Genomic DNA, 22,867 nt, shown 5'->3' on the forward strand with positions numbered 1-22,867 from the left:
TAGTTAACAGATATTGTAATATTGGTTTTAGGAGTAGAAATTAGGGATTCATCATTTACATGTAATACCCAATGCTCATCATAACAAGTGCCCTCCTTAATACCCATCACCCATTTAGCCCTTCCCCCACCCACCTCCCTCCGTCAACCCACAGTTTGTTCTCTATCATTAAGAGTCTCTTAGCATTTGCTTCCCTCTCTCTTTTTCTTTTTCTTCCTTCCCTAGGTGGTTCTTGTTTTTTAATCCGTTCTGACACCCTATGTCTTTTTAGTTTTTTATTAATTATTATTATTATTATTGTTGTTGTTATTATTTTTAGAGAGAGAGCACAAGCAGGGAGGTGCAGGGGGAGAGGGAGAGAGAATCCCAGGCAGGCTCAGTGCCCAGCATGGAGCTCAACACAGGGCTCGATCTCAAAATCCTGAGATCATGACCTGAGCTGAAATCGAGAATGGATACTTAGCTGACTGAGCCACCCACGTGCCCCCTGACACCCTAAGTGTTTATTTCATTTACATTCAAAGTAATTATTGATAGATATGTGTCTGGTACCATTTTACTACTTGTTTTGTCATTGTTTCTGGAGATTTTCTCTGTTCTCTTTCTTGTCTTTGTCACTTTTGGTTTTTCGTTTCCACTGAAAGAGTTCCCTTTAATACTTTTTTCAGGGCTGGTTTAGTGGTCACAAATTCCTTTAGTTTTTGTTTGTGTGGGAAACTCTTTATCTCTCCTTGTATTCTGAATGATAGCCTTGCTGGGTAGAGTGTTTTTGGTTGCAGCTTTTTTCCATTCAGTACTTTGAATGTATCATGCCACTCCTTTCTGGCTTGCCAAGTTTCTGTTGAGAAATCTGCAGCTAGCTTTATGGGTCTTCCCTTGTAAGTTAAGGACTTCTTTTGTGTTGCTGCTTTTAAGATTTTTTTCTTTACCACTATATTTTGCATATTTAATTATAATATGTCTTGGTGTTGCCCTGCTTTTGTTGATTTTGTTGGGAGTTCTCTGTGCCTTCTGGATCTGGATGTCTGTTTCCTCCCCTAGATTAGGGAATTTTTCAGCTATGATTTCCTCTACTAAATTTCTGTCCCCTTTTCTCTTTCTCCTTCTTTTTGGGACTCATATAATACAAATGTTACTATGTTTGATGGAGTCACTGAGTTCTGTAAATCTATACTAGTGTTCCATAATTATTCTTTCTCTCTTTGGTTTAGCTTCATTATTTTCCCTTATTTTGTCTTCTGTATCACTTACTCATTCTTCTGCTTCTTTCAGTCTTGTGTTCATTGCATCAATCCTGTTTCCAATCTCAGTTATTGCGTTTTTCATTCTGACTGTTTTTTAACTCTTTTATCTCTGCATTAAGTCTTCCATTCTTTTCTCAAGTCCAGCATGTATCCTTATGTTTGTTACTTTAAATTCTCCATGAGACACATTACTTATATCTGTTTCCCTTAGGTCTCTGTCTGGGACCTTATCTTGTACTTTCATTTGTGATGAGTGTCTTTGTCTTGGCATTTTATCTAAGTCTCTGCCTTCTTATATGTGTTAGAAAAGCCCGTTATATTTCCTGCTCCTAAGAGTAATGGTTTTATGAAGAAGAGGTCATATAGTGTCCAGGGCCTGGTGCTTCAGGGAGTGTCTCTGGTGTGTGCTGTGTGCACTTTGCTGTTGTGTTTTGGCTGCTCTATCCTTTAGGCCATTCATCTGCAGAGACTCTCCTTGCCTGAAGTGGCAGCGTTTGGTCCTTGGTCAGAATGTGGTGAGTTTTTACTAGGTGTGCTCTGGTTTGCTTGTTAAGTGAGGCCTGATAGCTACTTCCACTAGAACTGAAGCCCTGCAGAACTCTCTGGTCGGGAGACGTGGTGTGGGCAGGGGTTTCTGCTGTTCTTTTGGGGAAGTGGTCTGCCCGGCTGTGACTGAGGCAAGGTTGACCAAGGGCAGTACCACCAGAGCCAGGGTGTGGGACTTGGTGAAGCAGGTTAGGCAGCTAGTGTCCAGGCTGCTTCCCTCAGGTGGCTCTGTGTTTGTGCAGAGGGGTGGGGGGAGGAAAATGGCACCATCCAGCTCCTTTGTTCCTGCAGAGGCGTTTCTGTGCACACTGCTATCAGGGAAGCACTCTGAGAAGAGCGAGTGGTCTTCCCCTCTGTGTGTCCTAGGGTTTTTTTCCAGATTGCTGTCTTCACACCATCCACCTCCAGGTTGTTGGCCTGCCTTCTGTTCAGGAGCAATGCAGTGCCCTCTGGACTCTATCCCAGCAAGTCTGCTGACTTTTAAAGCTTCAGGCTTCAGGGTGTGTTGTGGGCAGGAGCCTGCACTGGTTTGCTGGGGGAGGGTCTCACCATGCTAGGACTGAGGCAAGCTTGACTGAGAAGGGCAGTTGTGCCAGAGTGCAGGGTGTGGGATTTGCTATAAGGAGGTCAGGCAGCCAGTGTTGGGGGTGAGCCCCTTTCTGCAGGTGGCTCTGTGTATATGCTGAGAGGCGGGGGAGGGAAATGGTGCCAGCTGGGTCCTTTTTTCCAGAGAGGAATCTCCTTGAGTACCCCTTCTCAGGGACATGCTCCACTAACCTCCCCCCAGTGTGCCCGAGGCGCTCCTCAGATCACTCTGTCCATGCTCTCTGCCCCTGGGTTGTTTGCCTGCCTTCTCTCTAGGAGTAGGGCAGCACCCTTAGGGCTCTATTCCAGCCAAGCCCATTGACCTTTAAAACTCCAGTTTTCAAGCCCTGCTGGTTGCAAGAACTCATGAAAATCAGCCCCTCTCATTTTCCCAGGCTGTGTCTTTGGGGGAAATGTTCTTGTGTGTTCCCCTGTGTGCTCTTCTCTCTCTTGCATTTCTCTGCGACCATGGCTCCTTCCTCTCTGTAGCACCTGTGATCTCCCCTAAACCACATCTCCACATTTCCTACCTTCCTTGGTGTGGAGTCTTGTCTCCCTTTAGTTGTGGAGTTTGTTCTGTCAGTCTTCACGTTGATTTCTGTGGTATTTAGAATGATTTGATAGTTTTGCAGTGGTGTTCCTGGGACTAGATGAGCCTAGCGTCCTCCTACTCTTCTGCCATCTTCTTTTCTCTATAATCTTGCATATTATAATTGTATTGTTTATAATTCTCTGAGTTCATAATGTGTCTATTCCACTTACTTGCATTTATCTTGGAAGTGGGATAGTTCAGCCAAACAGCTTTTGGAAATTTTAGAGAATAGGTGTTTTAAATATATTCAGTGACTCACTTCTTTTCTTAGATATAGCTTTTAAAGGGAAATTAAAGTATTCATGGATAAATTATTTTTATAATTTATTATAAAACTTTTGCATTTTCTTTTTCTTTTTTAGAGAGAGCACATGCGCATGTATATGAGCTGTGGGGGAAGGGGAGAGGGAGAGAGAATCTTTTTTTTTTAAAAGATTTTATTTATTTATTTGAGAGAGAGAGCGCGCGCACAGGCAGGGGGAGCAGCAGAGGGATCGGGAGAGGCAGGCTCTCCGCTGAGCAGGGAGCCTGATGCGGGGCTCGACCTGAGCCTAAAACAGTTGCTTTAACTGATTGAGGCACCCCGGGAGAGAGAGAATCTTAAGCAGGCTTCACAGCCAGCATGGAGCCCAACATTGTCCTTGATCTCACAACCCTGAGATCATGACCTGAGCTGAAATCAAGAGTCAGATGCTTAGCATCCCAGCTTTTGCATTTTCTATTCTCATTTTTTAGTGAGAGAAAACATATATGCACATTGAATATGTATTCCGTTGTTTTATTTTTTTGAAGTAAGCTTTATGCCCAACTTGGGGCTTGAACTCACAACTCCAAGATCAAGAGTCACATGCTCCACCAACTGAACCAGCCAGGTGCCCCCTACTTTTTTTTTCTTAATGCAAAATTTGTTTTATATCGGTCTCTTAAAGTGTCAGTAGTGTTATTGCATAAATTTGGCTCTGTGATTTTTTTCATGTTTAATGGGATATCTTACATGTAAGAATATATGTATGTTATGGTATATATGTAGATAAGTGCATATGTAAGTTATAATAGTTTAAAAACTTGTGTAGTCTGATCTTTTTGAACAGTTTTATTATAATCCACATGTGATACCATTCATTTGTATAGTGTACAGTTGAATGTTTTATGGTGTTTACAGAGTTGCGCAACCACCATCACAATCAAATTTAGAACATTTTCCTCTTTCCCAGAAGAAGCCCTGTTTTCTTTAGCCCATTTCCTTCTCAAACTCCCAGGCTTAAGCAACCACTACTCTACTTTTTTTGTGGATTTCTCTATTCTGGACAGTTCATACAAATGGAGTCATACAATATCTGGCTTTTTGTGATTGTCTTTTTTCATTTAGCATACTGTTCTCGAGGCCCATCCATGTTGTAGCATGAATTATTGCTTCGTTCCTTTTTAATATTCTAATGTAAGATATCTGCCTTTTGTTTAATCAGTCATTACTTAGTGGATATTTGAGTTGATTCCACTTTTTGGGCTATTACGAATTATATGGCTTTGGGCTTTTGCATACAAGTTTCTGTGTGGATATGTTTTCATTTCATTTCTCTTGTGTATGTACACCGGAGTGGAATTGCTGGGTCATATTGAACATCTATGTTTAAACATTTGAGGAACTTCCAGATTGTTTTCCAAAGTGGCTGTATCATATTACAGTCCCACCTGCAATTTATGAGGGTTCCAATTTCTTTGTATGCTTGCCAACCCTTGTTAATGTCCGTCATTTTGATTATAGCCATCTTAGTGGGTGTCAGGTAGCATCCTACCATGGTTTCAATGTGCATTTCCTTAGTGACTAATGATGTTGAGCATCTTTTCATGTCCGAATTGGCCATTTGTATAACTTCTTTGGACACCTGGCTATTCATATCTTTTGTCCTTTCTTAGATTGTGTTTGTCTTTTTATTATTGAGTTGTAAAAGTTCTTTATTCTGGGTACAAGTTCCTTATCAGATGTATGATTTACAGATATTTTCTTTAGTTCTTTTGGCTTGTCTTTTAACTTTTTTGATGATATTCTTTAAAGCACAAACCTTTTTTAATTTTAATGAAGTCCAGTTGATATACTTTTTCCTTTGGTTGCTTGTGCTTTTGGTGGCCTAATTAACAAGGATTTACTTAAACCCAGGGTTGCAAAGATTTACCCCTATTTTTTCTTACAAGAGTTTTATAGTTTTAACTTTTACATTTAGATCTATGATTTATTTGGGGTTATTTTTCATATATAATGTAAGAAAGTAGTCAGCTTCATACTTTTGCTTGTAGATACCCAGTTATCCCAGCACATTTGTTGAAAAAAATATTATTTCCTCATTGAATTGTCTTGAGATTCTTGTTGAAAATCAGTAGAACACAAATATAAGGGTTTATTTTGGAGCTCTCAGTTGTAGTTCACTGACCTATATTTCTGTTTTTTTTGGCCAGTACCACACAGTCTTTATAATAGTACCTTTGTGTCCTAGGTTTTTAATTTGATAATATAAGTATCCAACTTTGTTTTTTTGCTACTCTGGGTTCCTTGCATTATGTACTTTTAGTAAAATTTGATTTAAAAATTTGTAACTTTAAATAAAATTACGATCTTTTCAGTAAAATTTTAAACCAGGTAGTGAAGTCATTTATGTAGTGCTTTGAATATAATTTTAAAATGTTATGAACTAATTCTTTCCAGCTTTATATTTGCTAATAAAAAATCATATTCTAAGCTTTTTCCTTAACTTTTTTCCTTTCATGTCCATCTTTCTCTATTCTAATACCTTATCATTTGAGAAACAGATTTCCAATTTGATATTACTACCTATCTCTTTTAATTGGAATACTTTTGAATCTTTTTTTCGTTGTAAGAAATGAAGCAAATAAGATTTGTGTATCCAGCAGGACACATGGAATGTTTTTATCATTTAAAGTAATATTACTATGTATTTTGGAAAATTTAGAAGTTATTAAAAGTCTTTTGGATAAGGAGACTTTTAGATATTTTAATCATGGTATAGAATAACATGTAGTAGGAATATATACAATATTGTAAAGTCTCATTTTCTTGATTTCAGTAATCAAGTTTTTTCATGTGAATCAGTAACGCAGAGTTTTTTCCGTTAGGCCATTGCATTACCTCCTATAGCCAAATGGCCATACCAGAATGGTTTTACATTTCATACCTGGCTAAGAATGGATCCTGTAAATAACATCAATGTGGATAAGGATAAACCATATTTATATTGGTATGTATTTTTGTAACTTAGTGTTATTATCTTACTTTGAAAGTGAGAGAATATTTAGAGGTAAAATGAAAATTATTCTTTGTAGTTTCAGAACAAGCAAAGGTCTTGGTTATTCTGCTCACTTTGTTGGGGGCTGTTTGATTATAACATCAATAAAGTCAAAAGGAAAAGGCTTTCAGCACTGTGTGAAATTTGATTTTAAGCCACAAAAGGTATGTGTTCTTATTAGTTAAATTAACAAGCTATGCTAGCCTTCAAAATGCTTTGTTTTAATATTAATGACATAACATGTGGTAGATCACAACTGTGTTTATTCTGTTTCAGAAAATGAAGTATAAATCGCTGGACAATTGTTAACCTCCCTGATTTGGATAATAAAAAGAATCATATTTTGTTTTTCATTGAATTTAAAAGAAGTACAGGGGAAAATATCAGTGGCAGTTACTTTAGTAGTAGTAGTAATATGTGTTTTCTTTTGTGCCTTAAAATTTAGAGATTAATGGATGGTGTATGTATATATAAATAAGTAGATAAAACAACTGTGGCAAAATGTTGACAATTGTGGGATCTAGATGGTGGAAAAGAGGGTATTTGTACTGAACTTTAACTTTTTTGGGATATATTTGAAAATTTTCATAATAATAAGTTGGAAAGATAATTTCACAATAAGTTCTTACCTATTGAGAGTTCCCTTGATTAAATATTGTTCCGGAGGTTGAATATTGATAATAAAGATAGTCTTATTTTATTTTTAGATTTAATTGTAATTTATAATTTAAGTTTTACTTGTTGTTATCAATGTGGTTGAATTATTGCGAGAATCATAATCTTTTTTTTTTTTTAAACTTTTTACTTAGTGGTATATGGTAACTATAGTGCACATTTATAACCGATGGAAGAACAGTGAGCTTCGTTGTTACGTGAATGGTGAGCTAGCTTCCTATGGAGAGATAACATGGTTTGTCAACACCAGTGATGTAAGTAATTTGAAAAAAATTATTTTAAAAGCATGAACTTTTAAAATAAGGAGAGTATATTTTACATCGAGAATAAATTTCAGATTACCACAGTGGCAGTTTTATAATGATAGTTTGGCTAGCATGTTAATATATTTATAGAGTAGAACTGTTTTCATAGGTCACATAAGACATTACTGAGTCCTTTTTTAAAAATTATTCTGGATAGGGTAGAGATGAGGATTTATAGGTAACAATGGGTATATATTGAAAGTGTATCATTGGTCCATTTATCAAATAAAGTTGGGAGCTCTACAGAATTCTGATCATTTTTATGAATGAGTTAGATGATACATGCTGATAAATTTTGCAAATAATTCATAGCTGCTATAGAACACTGTTATCTAATAATGTTTTCAGGATTGAAAAAGAGATCCATATATATTAAACTCAAATTTTAAATAGGAATTAAAAAGTTTTTTTTCTCACTAGTGATTTTTTAATAGAGAACTTGAAAAATACAGGAGAATGATTGCAAACCATTTCACCCATTCACCATTAAATGCTTCTTTTGTATCCTGTGCTACACATATTTATGTATTGTGTAACAACAATCTTAAGAGTTTAGGTTGTTGTAATAGACTTAGGTTTGATCCCCAGTTCCATCACTTAGAGACTATATGACCTTACTTAATCTATTAGGCCTAAATTTTTCCACCTGGAAATGGGTGTAAAGTAGTACCTATCTCAAGGTTAATGTGATAATTGAATGAGATACTGTTCACAAATCTGTTAGCACAGTGCCTTGTGCAGAGTAGTGCTCAGTAAGTGTTAGCTCTCATTTTTTTTTTTAACACCAAAAGGGGATCAGATATATTTACTGTTTCTTAAACTATTTTTTCCTTATGTTAATATTTAATTAAGTGCTTCTTGTACTCCAGGCATTATAATAAATACCTTTATTTTCTAGAAGCACCAACCTTGCAAGGTACGTACTATTATAATCTCCATTTTACAGGTAGGGAGACTGAAGCACAGTGAGATTAAATGACTTGCCAAGATCAGCAGCCTGTGAAGCAGTGATTTGACTTAGGTGGCTTGTCTTCAGAACCCAAATGTTAACAACTTTTTTGTATTCCCTAATGTCAACATGTATATATTTTTCAACATTCTTTCTAATGGTTTTGTCACATAAGAGGATACTTTTAAAGAGATGTGAAGAACTTTATTTTAGTTCCTTTTTGTTGTACATATGGGTCTTTAAAATGTGGTTTGCAATGTAGGTGTTAAGAGAATTTTTTTTATGTTAGAAGAAAAACATACACTTGCTTCTGGATTTACATATTTCTTTTCAGAGATTGTATCTACTCTGTGACCTCACCTATTATCTGTATCTCGATATCTGCAAAAATCTTTACAATTTTCACTTCTCACCAAACTTACAGAACACTGTTGACAGTTGCTTCTCCATTCATGTTAGCTCCATACATATTAACTCACAGAAAAGGCAGATTGATTATGTCCTAAACTTAACTCATGATTTTTCCTTCTTGTAATAGAGACTGCTTCTTTGGTTGCCCAAGTATGAACCTTCAGAGTCCATAATGATTTCTCTGACTCTCATTTCCTACATCTACTTTTTCATCAAGTTTTATTTATTGTACCCTGGAAAACTTATGTTATCTCCTTTTTTGTGATGTCTTTTCTGATCCCTACAGTAGGTAACAATGTGTGAATGAAATGAAATGCTAAGTGAATTGTTTTAATCTAGCCAGGTTCCTTTAGAACGAACAGAACATTTATACCAATGTTTATACCAAAACAGTTAAGGAGTATAGGTTGTTCTTTCTAGAGGAGATAATTTTTTGTTTTTTTCTCTAATACAATCTATTTTTTCACAGACCTTTGACAAGTGTTTCCTGGGCTCATCAGAAACAGCAGATGCTAACAGAGTATTCTGTGGTCAGATGACTGCGGTTTACCTTTTTAGTGAAGCTCTTAATGCCGCTCAGATTTTTGCTATTTATCAGTTGGGCCTGGGATATAAGGTACTTTACTTATTGTTCATTGCTTAAGCAGTATTAATTGAGCTTAATTTAAAGGAAGGTGATGCATGGGGCATCCTACCTTGGGTTACAGAACTGAATGTCAGAGTAATCAGAAGTACCACAGGGAAGTCACAGGAATCTGAATGAAAGGTACTTTAAATTTTTGAGGGGTGGGGTGCCTGGGTGGCACAGCGGTTAAGCGTCTGCCTTCGGCTCAGGGCGTGATCCCGGCGTTATGGGATCGAGCCCCACATCAGGCTCTTCCTCTATGAGCCTGCTTCTTCCTCTCCCACTCCCCCTGCTTGTGTTCCCTCTCTCGCTGGCTGTCTCTATCTCTGTCGAATAAAGAAATTAAAAAATCTTAAAAAAAAAATAAATGTTTGAGGGAAACACAGTGTACTTGTCATATGTGGGATGCTGTGCAAACTACTAGCTCAAGTTTCAGCTCTAGTTCATGCTGCATTTCTTTGACAATGTCTGTCTTTGCATAAGTAAGTTTTCAACAGTTTCTGTGATAAAAAAACAAGTACCATGTGGAAATTAACGTGGAACAGGAATTGAGGATGATGGTGTGAAATCTGATTCCAAATCTGAGAGTTCATGCAGTGCCCAAGATGCATAAAAAGTGATAAATAATTTTACTAATACAATAATGAAGGAAACATTATTTTTTTCTTTTGACTTGTGCCTTAATTTTTTCAGATGGCTATTAAATTGTTAAAATGCAAAATTGTTTGAACCAAATCACTTAATATTTATTTTGATCTAAAGCACCATAAACAATGACTGAAACACTAAGACTGTCATGAACTAAAAAAATTTGGAAACCTCTGGGTTAAGCCATTGTTAGCCTAGTTTGGTTTCAGGGAGAAACTTAGTCTGCTATGTTCCTTTGAAAACAAAATCTGTTTTATTGAGTTGATTTACATATACCATTACAGTCAGTAAAGTATACTTATTTTAATTAGTTTTGACAAAAGTATAACTACCACAACAATCAAGAAATAGAATATTTCTGTTCCCGCAAAAGACTCAGTGATGCTACTTCTGTCAATTCCTCCACTTTTCTAACCCCACTGAATTCCTGTTGAGAGAAACTACTAATCTGTCACTTGATTAGATTTTCTTAAGTTTTTATGTAAATGGAATCATGCAACATGTACTCCTTGGAGTTTGGTTTCTTATGAGTCATCCATGTTGTTTTGTTGTAGCTCCTTTTTTTGTATTGTTTGGTAGTATTTCATTGTATGAATATGTCACAATTTTCTAATCATTCTTCTATTGATGGACATTAGGGTTGTTTTCAGTTTTGGGCTGCTATGAATAAACTGCTGTGAATATTGGTATATGAGTCTTTGTGCTGACACATATTTTTATTTCATAAATATATGAGTGGAATTACTACGTGATATGGTAACTGAAATTGCCAAACCCTTTTCCGAGGTAGTTGTACAATTTTACATTTCTACAAGCAGTGTATGAGCTTTCTCCTTGTTCCATATCCTAAACATCTTACATTGCTGGTCTTTTTAATATTAGATGTTTCAGCGAGTATGTAGCAGTATCTGACTTTGGTTTTAATTTGTGTTATTGTAATGACCAGATTCCAAGCATCTTTTCATTGATTATTGGTCATTTGTGCATCTTCTTTTGTGAAGTGTGTTCACATCTTTTGCACATTTTTTGTTTGGTTTCTTATTGTTGAGTTTTGAGATTTCTTTATATATTCTGGATATAGCTGTGCCACCCAGGCGCCCCTATTTTTAAGTAATTTCTACATCCAATGTGGGGCCCAGACTACAACCGCGAGATCAAGAGTTGCATGCTTCATTGACTGAGCTAGCCAGGTGCCCTGCCCTTTTGTTTTTTTTTAATGTGGCTTTTGAAGAACAGATGAATTTAATTTTTATCAATTCTAGTTTATCAACTTTTTTGGTTATTGCCATGATTTTTATATCCTAAGAAATCTTTACCTATTCCAAGGTTGGAAAGATCTTCTCTTGTTTTCTTCTTTTATAGTTTCAGCATTTATATTTAGACTTATTGGTCCATTTTAAGTTAATTTTTGTTTGTGGTATGACATAAGGGTCAAGGTTCATTTTTATTCCATATGGGTACTCTGGTGTTCCAGTACTAATTTTTTGTAAATAGTATTCTTTCTCCATTGCCTTACCTTGGCATCATTGAGGCTGTATTGTATTTCAATGACTTATATGTCTTCCTTATGCCAATACTGTATGTATTGTCTTGATTGTTGTTAGTTTCATAGTAAATCTTGAAAACAGGACATCTAAAACCCTCAACTGTATTTTATTTCAAATTGTTTTGGCTTTTCTAAGCCCTTTGCATTTCCAGATGTATTTTAGAACCCACTTAATCATTTTTACAAAAATGTCTACTGAGATTTTATTTGGTGTTGTATTGAATATATAGATCACTGAGGGGCAAATTGGCCATCTAACTGATATTGATTTTTCCAGTCTATGAACATGATGTATCTCTCCATTTACTTAGGTCTTTAAAAAATTCTCCTGGCACTGTTTTTTGGTTTTCACGTATGGGTCATATGTACATTTTGTTAAATGTATTCTTAGGTATTACATGTTTTTTGGGTAATAAGTTATATTTAAAATCTCAGTTTCCATTTATTTGTTTCTAGTATAGACATATAGTTGAATTTTGTTTATTGACCTTGCTAAATTTGCTTACTAGTTTTACTAGCTTTTTTCCCTCGTTGTTGTTCTTGGATTTCCTGCATGTATGTTCATGTAGACTGTAAATTTTACTTTAATTCCAGTCTCTATGCCTCTACCCTTTTTTGTATTATTGTACTGGGTAAGACTGCCAGTATAAATAGTTAAATAGAAATGATGAGGGTAGACATTTGTGCCTTGTTTCTGATTTTAGGGGTAAAGCAATCATACATATTTTACAGATGCCTTTTACCAAGTTGAGCAATTTCTGTTTCTGGTTTCCAGGGCGTTATTATTAGGTAGATACTGAATTTTATAAAATATGTTTTGCTTTTTTACCAAGTCTGACAATCTTTCTTTTTAATTGGAGTGGTTACATAATTTACAGTCAGTTTAAGTATAGATACTATGTGTCTTAAATCTGTCTTGTGATTTGTGCTCTATTTCTGTCATCTGTTCTTTGATTCTTCCCTTTTTTCCTGCTTTGATTTGAATTAACTGCATATTATTTAGTATTTCATTTTATTTCTATTATTATTATTTTTTAAAGATTTTATTATTTGTGTGAGATAGGAGAGAGAGAGTTCTCACAAGCAGGGGAACCAGCAGGCAGAGGGAGAAGCAGACTCCCTGCTGAGCAGGGAGCCTGATGGGGGACTTGATCCCAGGACTCTGGGATCATGACCTGAGCCAAAGGCAGATGCTTAACCGACTGAACCACCCAGGTGTCCCTATAATTATTATTTTTAAAAATTTTATTTATTTATTTGAGAGAGAGAGAGAGAGAACATGCACAAGAGGGGGAGAGGGTCAGAGGGAGACTGAAAAGCAGGCATCATGACCTGAGTCAGAGGCAGACACTTAACCAACTGAGTCACCTGGATGCACCTGGATTATTATTTTTTTGACATTAACTTATAGTCTACCACCAATTGATATTATTGTACAGCACCTTTCCTCATAATCCTGCAGTTCCTCCTCCTATCCTTTATTTTGTTATTATAAGTTTTCTTCATGTACTGTAGTTCCTGTGATAGATTTTTTTGATTCATTTACTTTCATTTTATTATTTTAAAGACATTAGAAATGATCAAGGTCATGTTTTTTGTACTTACCTCTGTATTTACCGTTTCTAGGGCACTTCACTTTCTGTAAATTCATATTTCTATCTCATATCATTTTTTTCTGTTTGAATAATATTTCTTTTCTTTTAAATTTATTTTTATTTAAATTCAGTTAACATAATGTATTAATTAGTTTCAGAGGTAGAGGTCAGTGACTCATCAGTCTTATATAATTCCCAGTGCTCATTATATCACATGCCCTTCTTAATGTCTATTACCCAGTTACCCCATCGCCCCACCCCCCTCACCTCCAGTAACCCTCAGTTTGTTTGCTATGATTAAGAGTTTCTTATGGTTTGTCTCCCTCTCTGATTTCATCTTGTTTTATTTTTCCCTCCCTTCCCCTATGATCCGTGTTTTACTTCTTAAATTCCACATATGAGTGAGATCATACAATAATTGTCTTTATCTGGGTGGTTTTTATATCTTTGCCCAGTAGCCCTGGCTAGACCCTATACTATAGAGCATCTTGAGGATTTTATGCTCTGTGAAATATACCAGTCATAGAAAGACAAATACTGCATGATTCCACTCATACGAGAGATCTAAAATAGCAAACCCATAGAAGCAATGAATAGAATGGTGGCTGCCAAGGGCTGGGGTAGAGAGAAAAGGGGAATTTCCAATCAGTGGGTATAAAATTACAGTTATGCAAGACAAATATGTTCTAGAGATCTGCTGTATGACATTGTGCCTACAGATAACAGTACTGTATTGTATACTTAGTATCTGTTAAGAGGATAGCTCTCCTGTTAAGTATTCTTGTCACAATCAAATTAAAAAAAAACAAAAACAGGAAAAAATGTTGAAAGCAGACATCACTGTATTTTTACTTATCTTAGGAGAAAAAGCATTCCATTTTTTACCATTAGTGTCATGTTTGCTACTAGCTTTTCATAGATGTTCTTTGTTAATTTGAGGAAGTTCACTTTTATTCCTGGTTTTTTTGACTGTTTTCATCATGAAGAGTTGTTGGATTTTATCATATGCTCTTTGTGCTTCTTTTGGGATGATTGTGATTTTTGGCTTTTAAATTGATTGTTCAAATGTTGTTAAGTCAGCCTTGTGTTCTGAGATAATCACACTTGGTCATAGTTTATATTCCTATCTGTGAAATATACTGGGGTCCAGAGAAGTGCCTTGTTGGTAAATGTGTAGAAATAACTGCTGTTATTAATTCTAGTTCAAAAATCTTATCAGTAGTCCTCTCTGATATATGAATGGCTAGTCTTTTCCTTATTTGTATGGTCAGATAGTGCTAAAACTGTACTAGTAGTCATCCGAGGTGATGGCACCTGGGTGGCTCAGTTGGTTAAGCATCTGTCTTCAGCTCAGGTCATGATCCCAGGGTCCTGGGATGGAGCCCTGCCTCATCGAGCTCCCTGCTCAGCGGGCAGTCTGCTTCTCCCTCTTTCTCTCAAATAAATAAATAAAATCTTAAAAATCATGTGAGGTGAGAAATTGATGATCAGAGAATTACTTTTTGCTTTATTTATTAATGTTGAAATCTGTTGTGTAATATAATCCATGTTTTAGAGAATTCCTCAAAGTTAAGATAGCAGGGATATGGAAAACCAGCATAGAGTGACCTTTTGAACAGTACAATTAAGTACTTTAAGGATTAAAAAATACATATTTCAAAAGAAATGAAGGATTAAATGCTTCTTTCTTGTGTTCTTAGTGTTTGATGAAGCACCATATTGCTTTAAGTACTTTGAAAGGAAATTTTTATTTCAATTAATTGTATTGAATAGTATTCACACAAGAGTATTAGTTCGGTAAAGTTAGCAGCAATTCCTGAAATGTGTCAGATTCTTTGTTTTAAGTGTTGTTTAGATTTAATTTAGTTTAGATTTATTAGTGGGAGAGATTTTTTTTAAATGTTTTTTTATTATATTATGTTAGTCACCATACAGTACGTTCCTGGTCTCTGATGTAAAGTTCGATGATTCATTAGTTGCGTATAACACCCAGTGCACCATGCAATACGTGCCCTCCTTACTACCCATCACCAGCCTATCCCATTCCCCCACCCCCTCCCCTCTGAAGCCCTCAGTTTGTTTCTCAGAGTCCATAGTCTATCATGCTTCATTCCCCCTTCTGATTACCTCCCCCTTTCTTTATCCCTTTCTTCCCCTATCGATCTTCCTAGTTCTTATGTTCCATAGATGAGAGAAATCATATGATAATTGTCTTTCTCTGCTGACTTATTAGTGGGAGTGATTTATTTCTAAATTCCACTCAAAATAGAAAAAATGTTTGTTCTGCTATTTCTTTTAAAAAATGTACCTGCTAATGTTGAGGTACTATAGTCTGAATAGTAGCAGAGACTAAATTTTTTTTTTAATTGAACTAGTTTCTGATCTTTACCCTGCCACAAATTATCTTTGTGGATTCAAAGCAGTCAGTTAATTTCTTTGGACTTTCTCAGTTTCTGCCTTTGGAAAATGGATATATAATCTCCCAGATCATATAGCTATATTTTGTGAGTTGGTAAATAGGTTAGCTTTTGTAGGTTGCCCAAATGACATTTCCCCTCAAAAGCATTTATTAACTTGTTTGAAAACATTTATTTCAGTTATGCTAACATTCCCATTATAATTAGCTTTCATTAAATTAAAAAAAGAATAATCAGTGCTTACAAATTTATTAACAGTTTATATAGGAGGCAGAAATTTAGAAAAATGGTATATTAAAGCTTTTTAAATGTTTCATGTAGAAATCAGAAAGGTAAGGGCAGTCTTACCCTGTTTTACATTTTATTTTTATAATAGTATTGAAGCAGAATTCACAAGTTGAATCCAACAAGTCTTTGTTGGAAAAGACGTTCCATTTAGCTTTAAGTGGTTGGAATTAAATTAAAGAAAAAATCCTTGTCTGTGATTACTTAAAGTATGGTTTAAAAGATAAAATATGAGCTCTTTGGTAAAGGTAAATATAGAATCCTGTAATATTGTAATGTTAGTGCATAAATCACTTTTAATTCTGGTATGGAATTTAAAGGCAAAACCCTAAAACATCTAAACCTATGTATGCGATATAAAAAGATGTAATTTTTGATATAAGTAACATAAAATGGTGGTAGAGTTGTAAATGAGTAAAGGTTTTGTATGTATTTGAACTTAAGTTGTTATTGGCTTAAAGTATTATAACTTTAAGATGTTTTATGTAATTCTCATGGATACTGCAAAGAAAATACCTATAGAACTTTACACGAAACTAAAGGAGAAAGGGATATAAGTACCAGAAATCATTGGCATATAAAAGAAGTCAGTTAACAAATTACAGTGAACAAAATGGCAATAGTCTTTCCCTGTCACTAACTACTTTAAATGTAAATCGATTAAAAGAAATAGATTGGCTAAATGGATTTAATAAAACAAAATCCAACTATATTTTGTCTACAAGAGAGGCACTGTAGATCAAAGGACATACATATGCTGAATATGAAAGAATGGAAAAAGTTCATGCAAATGGTAACCAAAAGGGTGCAGGGGTGGCCATACCTATATCAGAAAAAATAGATTTTAAGTCAAAAACTGTTACAAGTGTCAAAGAGGGAAATTATAATGATAAGAAGTGTTAGTTCACCAGTAAGATCTAACAATTAAAAATACATACACCTAACTTTTGGGCTCCAAAGTGAATGAAGGACTAAAAGGAGAAGTATGTAGTAACTCAATAATGCTAGGATATTTCAAAACTATTTCAGTAATGTATATAACCATCAGAGAGAAGATCACTAAGGAAACAGAGACCATGAACAACAATGTAGACCAATTGGACCTAATAGATATATACAGAATACCCCACCAAATAACGATAGAAAACACATTCTTATCAAGCTCATATGGAGCATTCTTCAGGACAGACAACATGTTAAGCCACAAAATTAAATTTAAGAATACTGAAATGACACCAAATATCTTTTCTTACCACAAGAGAATGAAATCAGTAGCAGAAGAAATCTGGAAAATACACAAATTTATGGAAATGAAACAATATACTCTTATACAACCAGTGGTTCAAAGAAATCACCAGGAAATTTCTTGAGCCAAATGAAAACAAAACAACATCAAAGATTATGGCATTTTGTGAAAGCAATACTAAGAGGAATGTTTATAGTGACAAACACCTATTTAAAAAAAGAGAAAGATCTGAAATTACTAACCTAATTTTGCCCTTTAGGGAACTAGAAAAAGAAGAGCAAACTAACCCCAGCACTGTCAGAGGAAAAGAAGTGATAAAGATTTAGAGCACAAATAAATGAGATAGAGACTAAAACAACAATAGAAAAAAATTAACAGAACTAAGAGTTTGTTTTTTAAAAGATCTACAAAACTGACAAGTTTTTAGCTAGATTAAGAAAAAAGAGAAGACTCATAACTAAAAGAAATGAAAGAGGAGGCATTTACTACTAATGCCATGAATATAAAAAGAATTATGAGACTATTATGAACAATTTTATGTCAGCAAATTGAATAACCTAGAAGAAATGGGTATTTCCAGAAACACAGACCCTATCAAGACTGAAGTAATGAAAACAAATCTGAACAGACTGTAGCTACTAAGGAAATTGAATCAGTAATCAAAAACCTCGGAATAAGGAAAAGCTGAGTACTACATATGGCTTCCCTTGAGAATTCAAACATTAAAGAAGAATTAACACCAGCCCTCAACTCTTTCAAAGAGGAAGAGGAGGGAATACTTCCAAGCTCATTTTAGGAGCCCAGCATTACCTTGATACTACAGCCGAAGGCACTACAAGGAAAAAAAAATATATATAGACCAATATCCCTGATTAATATCCATGCAAAAATCTTCAACACGATACTAGCAAATCAAAATCAAGAGCACACCAAAAGGATCACACTCTATGACGAACAGGGATTTATTCATGGAATGGAGGGATGGTTCCACATATGAAAGTCAGTCGTTGTAATATACATTTTAACAGAGTAAAGGACAGAAGCCACACAATCATCTCAGTTGATGTAGAAAAACTGTTGGAGTGGTGTCTGGGTGGCTCACTCGTTAAGCGTCTGCCTTTGGCTCAGGGCGTGATCCTGGCGTTCTGGAATCGAGCCCCACATCGGGCTCCATGCTCTTCTGGGACCCTGCTTCTTCCTCTCCCACTTCCCCTGCTTGTGTTCCCTCTCTCACTGGCTGTCTCTCTCTCTCTCTGTCAAATAAATAAATAAAATCTTAAAAAAAAAAAGAAAAACTGTTGGATGAAATTCAACATTCTTTCATAATAAAAACACTCAACAAATTACAAGTAAAGGAAACTACTTCAAAATATAAGGCTGTATATGAAAAGCCACAGCTGACATCAGATGCAGTAGTGAAAGACTGAAAGCTTTTCCTTTAAGATCAGGAACAAGGCAAGGATTCCCATTCTCAACATTTCTGTAGGACATAGTACCAGCTATCTTAGCCAGAGCACTTAGTCAAGAATAGGAAAGGAAAGGCATCCCAGTTGGAAGGGATGAAGTAAAATTACATCTGTTCACAGATGATGTGATGTTATGTGTAGAAAACTAAATATTTCACAAAAAACTGTTAGAACTGATAAAATCAGCTAGTTTGCAGACAGGTCAATGTATCTCTCAGTTTAAAATCTTTGCATGTCAAAACTTTGTGTATCAAGAAATTGAGTGACTAGGCAACCTATGAAATGGGAGAAGGTCCCACAAACCGTATATTTGATACAGGGTTTATATCCAGAATATATAATGAACTCCTACAACTCTATAACAAAAATACCCAAATAACCCACTTAAAAAGTGGGCAAAGTACTGGAATAGACTTTTTCCAAAGAAGATATTCAGATTGTGAACAAACATGAAAAGATGCTCAACATCACTGATCATCAGAAATGCAAATTCTTCATACACTATTAGGATGGCTATTATAAAAAATGAAACAAAATAACAAGTGTTTGCTAGGGTATGGTGGTTCTTCAAGAAATCAAAAATAGAATTACCATGCGATTGAGCATTTGCACTTACATGTATATATGCAAAAGAATCAAAAGCAGGATCTGAAAGAGATATTTTCATACTCAAGTTTATTGTAGCATTATTCATGATAGCCAAGATAGCCTAATTGTCCATGGACAAATGAATAGGTAAAATGTGGCATATATGTACAATGGAATACTATTCAGCTTTAAAAAGAAGGAAGTTCTGACATATGCTGCAACAAGGTGAATATTGAGGACATTATGTTAAATGAAATAAGCAAATAAAAAATACACTCAGATTCCAATTATATGAATTATAAAAAATAGTCACACTCATAGAATCAGAAAGTAGAATGGTAGTTGCCAGGAGATGGGGATAGGTAGAAATGAGATGTTGTTCAATAAATACTGAATTTCAGTTTTGCATGATATATAAGTTCTAGAGATTCATTGTACAACAACATGCATATAGTTAATACTATACTGTAAACTTATAAATGTTTAAGGTGGTAAATTTTATGTAACATGTTAAGCACAATTAAAAAAATTCAGAAAGGCAAAATACAATGAAAAAAAATGGTAAAGTACCTGGTGTAGGGCACTAAGGTTTACATTTTTTAAATGTAAGTTTTAATACCAAGTCGAGTTCATTTCCATTGTATCTTTAAAGTGAACACAGTGCACTTTAGAAGTAATTAAAGAAACAGGGCTCTTCTTATTTGATATTGTTAGGAAAATGATCAAAGGTATGTTCCTTAAATTTTTATATCTGTGGTGATGTGTATCTAAATTTTCTTTTTGTGGTGTACTATCTTAACTGTTTTACTTTTTATTCATAGGGTACATTTAAATTCAAAGCAGAAAGTGATCTGTTTCTTGCTGAGCATCACAAACTTTTATTGTATGATGGCAAACTCTCTAGTGCCATTGCATTCACTTACAATCCACGTGCTACAGATGCCCAGCTCTGTCTTGAATCATCCCCTAAGGACAATCCTTCAATTTTTGTTCATTCACCGCATGCACTTATGCTCCAGGTACTGGCTATAATCTTTTTTTATTTTTTAAGCTATAATCTTTTAAGAATATTTTTCATGGTGAATTTTGATGTGTTATTGAGGTGTATTAGGTAGCTTCTGTTAAATACATGCAATATTAACATATTGTTCTTATGCTTTATTTTAATTATTTTGGAAAAGAAATCATTAGAATTTTTACTGTGTGTTCTATTTTATAAGGATGTGAAGGCAGTTTTAACACATTCCATTCAAAGTGCTATGCATTCAATTGGAGGAGTACAAGTGCTGTTTCCACTTTTTGCACAGTTGGATTATAGGCAATATTTATCTGATGAGATTGACTTGACTATATGGTGAGTGCCTTTATTTTTTTTAATTTGATGTGAGAGTTACTTTCATTACTTTTGAGCTACACAGTATTTTTTTCTGCCTTTTAAATTTGTTGCAGGGTTAAAAGAGAATATAAAGAAATTTATGAGCTATAAATGTTACTACGAATTGCTATCAGTAATAGTAGTATTAATCTAAATTCTTTATTGATGGGAAACATGGAAGCTGTAAAAAACATAATCTTGTTTTTGAATAAATTTGGAAATAATGATTTAACAAAAATGAATACATTTTTCTCTATCATTCTAATTTAAAAAGATAAGTTATTTTAGATTGTTACATGGCAGTGATTTATTATGGGGATTTAGCTTTTCATTTTTAATTATTGCATATAACTATAAACTAAAATTTTTGATGATGAAATTTATATTATAGGTGGTATTTTTTAAAAATTAGATTGTACATTGGACATATTTGTCTCCTCTCTTACAGTATAGATTCTGAAAAAGGTAGAGACATAAGAGGAAACAATATAAAACATTGGGGGGTGTCTAAATGAATTTTTCATGGCTGTATATTCTAGTGAGACTAGTAATTATGTTTAATGTATTATTTGAGTAAATGAGTTTTCCATTCCCTTTTAGAATTCTCTCATTTCTGCTTTGATACATAAGTTGATATCTGCTATCAATGTGTGTATTTAATGATGTAATAATTCTCTTGGAATTATTTTTAGGCAACAAAATGACTTTTTTTTTTTTTTAAGTAATCTCTACACCCAACGTGGGGCTCAAACGTACAACCCCAAGATCGAGAGCCACACAGTCCACTGGCTGAGCCAGCCAGGCACCCTGACTTTTTATCCCCTAAGGAATGAGCTATCAAATCAAGTACTTACGACGTTTAAAAAAATTAAAATTATCCTTGACATATTGCTACTTCATTAATTTTTTTGTGTCTTAGTTTGAAACCCGTGTAGCAGAACCTCAGTTTTTTTTTTTTTGGTTATCCTTTTTTTTTTTTTTTTTTTTTAACTTTTCAAAATTTTTTTTGGANCCTTTTTTTTTTCTTTTTTTTTTAACTTTTCAAAATCTTTATTGGAATTGCTGACATTTTAAGAGCACTTTTTTGGAGGAGAAGGTTGGCTGCCAGTCAAACTGCCTTTCTTGGTGGAGATATCTCAGAGCTTTTGAGAAGGAGGTAACAGCTGACTAAGGTTCCATTCCATTTTTGGTATCTCTAAAAGTTGTGAGGATGCGAGTATGAATGTACTGCCTATTCAGTTTTTAAAGTCTTCTCAATTGGTTACTGAGTTATGATTTTCCTGCTGGGATAAGGTACAAAATTCTTAAATTAGTGTTTGAGGACTTCGGTTTGCACAATTTTACTTTCTTATTTTCCCCTTCATGAACTCCATTCAAACCAGGCCAGTCTGGAGCCCTAACACATTCTGAGTGTTTCTACCCTAGTGTGTTTGCTCTGTGTATGTTTCCCCTCTGCGTGGGCTCTCTCTAAAATTGAATATACGTGCTGATCTAAATTACATATATTCTTTAAGGATTTCATATACTTATGTTAGCTGTTTTATTACTTGTTTTTGGACATGGCTAATTTTTCTCTAGTTCCTGCATGTTTCCTCACGTTGCTTCTGAGTAATTCACTTACTAGTAGGTTGGTGATAAAGTATATGGAATAAATAATTGAGTAAGTCCTAATCCTACCTTCAAATTCTAATCCTGAAATAATGTTGGAGGCAATTTTATTAGAACTTCAATTTCCTTGCTGTATCTAACAACCCCCCCACCTTTAAAAAAAAAAAAGTATGTTTTTTGGACTGTTGTCTGTTTTCTTATTCTAGTTCAACTTTGCTGGCTTTTATCATGGAGTTGTTGAAGAACTCAATCGCTATGCAGGAGCAGATGCTTGCCTGCAAGGGCTTCTTGGTAATAGGATACAGTCTTGAAAAGGTAATGTATGAGATGCTTTACATTTCTTTGTTCTTAATTTTCAGACCATGGATTTGATCTCCTAAGTGGTTGAGAAATTCTTTCTGCAAGTGTGTCTCATTGGTTACATAAAATTACCAAAATTAAGATAACCTTTTGTTGTTTTACCTTTCCTCTATTGCTTTATTAGAGAAACGTAGCATTGAGTCTCATGGGATCTTGAGCTTTGAGCACAGTTTGTGGGCCAATTTTTTTCTGGTATTGACAGCCTTTAATTTACTTTCCTTGCCTTGTATTGGTAGTGACTTCTTTTTTTCTTTTTTTTTTTTTTAAATAGAGGGGGGGGAGTGGGGGTGGAGGAGCAGAGAGAGAGAGAGAGAGAGAGAGAGAGAGAGAGAATTTTAAGCAGGCTGCACACCCAGTGCAGAGCCAGAGGTGGAGCTCGATCTCACAACCCTGAGATAATGACCTGCATGGAAATAAAGAGTCAGATGCTTAACTGACTGAGCCACCCAGGGGGCCCTGGTAGTGACCTTTGATCTATTTTTTTTTTTTTTTTTTTTTTACA

General features: G+C 34.8%; 1 protein-coding gene across 5 annotated transcripts in view; it reads left to right on the plus strand.

Annotated features, from left to right (window-relative positions):
- The window catches only part of LRBA (LPS responsive beige-like anchor protein), a 725,452-nt gene that overhangs the window by 93,009 nt on the left and 609,576 nt on the right, over window positions 1-22,867 (plus strand). For all 5 annotated transcript variants that reach the window (XM_034661533.1, XM_034661532.1, XM_034661534.1 and 2 more), the window contains 7 exons: window positions 6,097-6,218; window positions 6,304-6,430; window positions 7,076-7,195; window positions 9,076-9,222; window positions 19,844-20,041; window positions 20,243-20,376; window positions 22,212-22,320. In XM_034661533.1, the coding sequence (XP_034517424.1) occupies window positions 6,097-6,218; window positions 6,304-6,430; window positions 7,076-7,195; window positions 9,076-9,222; window positions 19,844-20,041; window positions 20,243-20,376; window positions 22,212-22,320 (957 nt within the window). The remainder of the gene's footprint in view (window positions 1-6,096; window positions 6,219-6,303; window positions 6,431-7,075; window positions 7,196-9,075; window positions 9,223-19,843; window positions 20,042-20,242; window positions 20,377-22,211; window positions 22,321-22,867) is intronic.

The sequence above is a fragment of the Ailuropoda melanoleuca genome, chromosome 5 (assembly GCF_002007445.2).
Source record: "Ailuropoda melanoleuca isolate Jingjing chromosome 5, ASM200744v2, whole genome shotgun sequence".
Lineage (NCBI taxonomy): Eukaryota > Metazoa > Chordata > Mammalia > Carnivora > Ursidae > Ailuropoda > Ailuropoda melanoleuca.